Source organism: Stegastes partitus, unplaced genomic scaffold (assembly GCF_000690725.1).
Source record: "Stegastes partitus isolate 25-593 unplaced genomic scaffold, Stegastes_partitus-1.0.2 Scaffold1654, whole genome shotgun sequence".
Lineage (NCBI taxonomy): Eukaryota > Metazoa > Chordata > Actinopteri > Pomacentridae > Stegastes > Stegastes partitus.
In genome coordinates, this window is record NW_007579385.1 from 99,018 (window position 1) to 103,218 (window position 4,201).

The following is a 4,201-nucleotide window of genomic DNA, read 5'->3' on the forward strand; positions in this document are numbered from 1 at the left end:
GGAGAACCCGGAGAGAACCCACGCTGCACGGGGAGAACATGGAGACTCCACGCAGAAAGATGCCAGGACGCCTAACCGGGAAGCGAACTGACAATCTTCTAGCTGCAAGGAGACGGTGCTAACCACTGAGCCACCTTGCAGCCCTTGTTCATAACAGTTGATAAATTAAAAGTGCCAGAACTGCTCAGAGATGATCAATAACTGATAATTTGGAATCACTAATTTTTAAAATGTGGCAAAATAAAAAATACATTTGTTAATAAAGTTAATCAAAACAATAGGTTTCAATACACTTTACATTTATTACATTTACAATAAATAAAAAAATACACAAATACAGAATAATTACAAAACACATTCAAATTACAGCACAAACAGCATAAAGTACCACAAGTCATTTATGGTTGAAACAACCTGATGGAGCTCCTCTGTAGGACACATGTTTCAACTCAGTGTCGTTCGCATAGAAAGTGCATCAAACTTGAAAATACAATCTTCACATCAAGTGTTGCTCAGTGAGCAGCAGGAGAAACATTCAGATTAGGAAAAAAAGGCGTCATTTTAGTGTCTGAGGACCTGATGTGGAGCAACAGCAGATTTAAAGAAAATAGTCAGACTTTATTTCAGCCTGCTGTGTTTCCCGTTAGTGTGTCTGTTGTGGCTCTAAGTCAGTCACACATTGAATTAACTGGAGGATGAATATAGAAGGATGATTGGGCCAGACGGCACGTTTGGAGATCTCAGATGGAGTCAGCAAAATGTCTGTTTCACTTGCAAAAATAAATTTATTAGAAATGTATTTTTTATTTATTAGTGTGACATTTCAGAAGACCGAAACATCACACGGCTGCCTGAACTCCTCAAAGCGAAGATTCCCCTCGACTGAAATCTCACATCCTGTCAAACAGCCTCAGTCACGCACTGATCAGCCTGAGCACACACAGCGAGCCGTCACAGGTCACATGTGGTGTGTCGTCGAGGGCGACCAGCGCCCGTTGTCATGGCGCTTCAGCAGAGGATTCAGGTCCGTCTCCAACTCCCTCTGCTTCTGTAGCAAACCCTGAAAACACATGTACATGTTGGTTCACATGCAGACTTTCATTACATATGTTATCAGGCTTAAACAATCTCATCCAGTTAATCTGGTTCTTTATAAGCAGTTTGAAGACTGTTTTAAAGCATTTATAGGATTGGTCGGGTGCTGGTCATGTGATTACGCACAGGGACCATAGATTTGTTACTCAGCTTTAACCGTCTGAACCCTCAGCATTTTATTTGTTCCTGCTACATTTTTACTCACTGCAGGCTAATTTTCACTAAAATATAAAGTCCTGCACCTCTCTGGAAACAGCACAAGCTTGACTAGAGGTAGAGAAAACTTAAAGTGTCCTGTGTGCAGTTTAACAGTTACGTCATAAATCAGGAGGGAAAAAATGTGATTTTCTTCAATTATTGATTTTACAATAAAATTAAAAACTGAAATCAACAAGTACAACATTTTTCCACATGCCCACAGGTGTTACCAATACTGGAAGAAATGGAAACTCTACATACTAAAGATATTCAACTATTTCCGTTTCATTTCTCTTCATACTTGTCTCCTATCAGCTCTGTGGAAACACAGCCTGCAGTTCAGCCAAAATGTGACTGTTGGTTGCAGCTGAGTCAGTAAAGGTTTCACGGTTGCACATGGAGCACAACTTTTTTATTTTTTATTTCCAAACTCTTGCTAGAGCAAATGTTCTACTTTTCTAAATGTTTTAAATGAGACATGTAAAATAAAGTGATTGTGATTACGTGTCACAATATTAAGCTCAGATTCTGTTTTTTCCCCCTGATGGGACAGCACATCACAGACGAGTACCTGAAGGATCATCTGAATGTTGTGAATCTTAATCAGTTCTTTTACAGTTTTTTGCTCTGATAAATGGTGCAACAGCCTGCAGTTCAGCCCAGCTCAGCAGGTGAGTCACTAACTGGTTCATCGATGCACCAAGGACAGCAAAATGAATTATGTACAGAATTTCAAAGCCATTTATTTTTGGAAATTTTCCTAAATGGCACATGTAAAGATGTAAAGAACTACCACCACATTAAGCCTAAAGCTGGTTAACAGTCCAGATGGTACAGCATGTCACAGATGAGCAGTTCAAGGACTGTCACACATGTTGAAAATCTGATGGCTGATACGTTTTTACAGTTTTCGTCTCAGATAAACGGTCTTTTTATTATTTTATAGATAACTCTAAAACCCACCGGTGGGCTTTGGGGTTCAGACAGTTGGGCAAATAGATCTAATTAATGTCTCGGTAGCAGAATCAGACTCCAGCAGACAGCTTGTGTGTGGTTTACCTGTCGCAGCTGAGCCAGGCCTCTGAGGATCTCCTGCTGCCGGTGGGTGTGTGGGTGGAGCAGCAGGTCTCGCTGTGGAGGAGCAGGAGCAGCTCCTGACCAGGAGAAAGGACGTTTAGACACAATGTGCTTCATGGCAGGTTTTACCTCCATGTTCAGTTCAGCTGTTGTTGCTGTTTCTGTAAACACATCTGTTTACTGTCTGTCTGAGTCTTCTGTGGCAACTAACATTTTTTAAACATTGACAAATAGTTTAAAATTTAAAAAAAAACATTCAAATTAGAGCCCAAAGTGACATTTTAAAATAACCGAAACCTAACACAAACACAAAAAAGAGCAAATATTTATAACAATAAAAATCAAACCCCGGAATGTTTTAATGATTTTTTAGGTGAAATGATACAGAGCTGCTGAAAACCCATGATGAGGGGAGGACTATGAGTGATGATGAGACACGTGATGCATGTATTGCTCCTTATTTATTTTATCACATTTTATTTTCCTCACATCCTGCTGCTGCTGTGGCTGAACATACTAACATGCACACTTGGAAAAATGTTGCACAGGTTGAGTCCAGTTTTTTTCAATTTGATTAATTATCAAATAATTCCACCTTTTGCTGTTATCATGTATGGCATTATAACTATGTCATACTGCCCAAATTCATGAGTTTTCTCTACTCCTAGTCATGGCTGTGCTGTTTCCATAGAGGTACTGGACTTTATATTGCAGTGAAAAATGAGGCCACAGTAATAAAAATACAACGTGATGTTGTGACGGTGCAAACTTCAGTCTGACAGACACAGCTGAGGGCGCACTGACTCCACAGGCGATGCTGTGTCACAGCAAATACAGTTGTGACGACAGAAATGACTGTAACTCTGACTTCATGCAGCAGCAGTGTCAGCGTTGTATTAGAGCTGCTGTATTCCTGAACTCCTAAATGAACAAACATTTGTCAGAGAAGCCCCACAGGTTCAAACAGTAACAGCTGGACACATCCACAGCACCACAGATTGAACCACAGCAGCAGCCAAAGTCCAAACAGGAACCTTCTATCCATCCACAGTTTCACCATCACAGCAAGCAGCTGGAGACAGTCGCAGATCAGCTTTTGAAATGAATAATGAGCAATAAAGACATCAAAGTGTCTCAAACTTCAAAAATGTATACCTGAAAGAAAAAAAAGAATTTATAGCAGAGCTTTACAAATTTGCAACATCTCATGAACTGAACATATTTATTTTTCGAGAAAATGAACTAAGAAAGTTGGGTGAGTTGTTGTGAAATGACCCAAAAACACTCAGTAGAAGTCTGGTGATGGACCACAAAAACTTAAGAAAAAAACGGGAAAAAGGGAAAAAAGTTTGTTAAATTTAGAATCTTGTTTGTGTCTTACCTGTGTGTGCAGGAGGCGGGGGGGTGTCAGCAGGCTCCAGAGGGTCCATGTTGAAGACTTCATCAGTCCGGACGTAAGGAACGAACTCCAGGACAGGAGGAGGAGTGGAGGCCTGCCGACTCGGCACTCTGTGTCTGACTGTGGGGACGGGAGGAGAGCGCCCCCTGCAGGACGAGACAACATCAGACTGCTGGATGGACACAAGTTTTATCTGAAATAAACATGAGTTACTTCCTCATGACGTTCTAACGCTGTCTGCAGACATCTCCTCCTGGTTTGTGTCGTAGTTGTAGCACTGTTGTGTTTTTATTATCTTGCAGGCTCATGACGTCACCCTGAATCTTCCATCACAGACTTTTTACTGGCAATTAAATTCTAATTTATGAATCACTGAGGTGGTGAGAATGTTGTAATTACATAAATTATTGGTGAAGCAGGAAAGGTGTTCAG

At 40.7% G+C, this 4,201-nt stretch overlaps 1 protein-coding gene across 1 annotated transcript in view; it reads right to left on the minus strand.

Annotated features, from left to right (window-relative positions):
• Positions 1-337: 337 nt before the first annotated feature.
• ccdc66 (coiled-coil domain containing 66) overlaps positions 338-4,201 on the minus strand; it is a 17,992-nt gene continuing 14,128 nt past the window's right edge. Inside the window, 4 exon segments of the mRNA XM_008301283.1 lie at positions 338-1,008; positions 1,010-1,060; positions 2,353-2,444; positions 3,752-3,915. Coding sequence (XP_008299505.1) covers positions 952-1,008; positions 1,010-1,060; positions 2,353-2,444; positions 3,752-3,915 — 364 coding nt within the window. The 3' untranslated portion in view covers positions 338-951.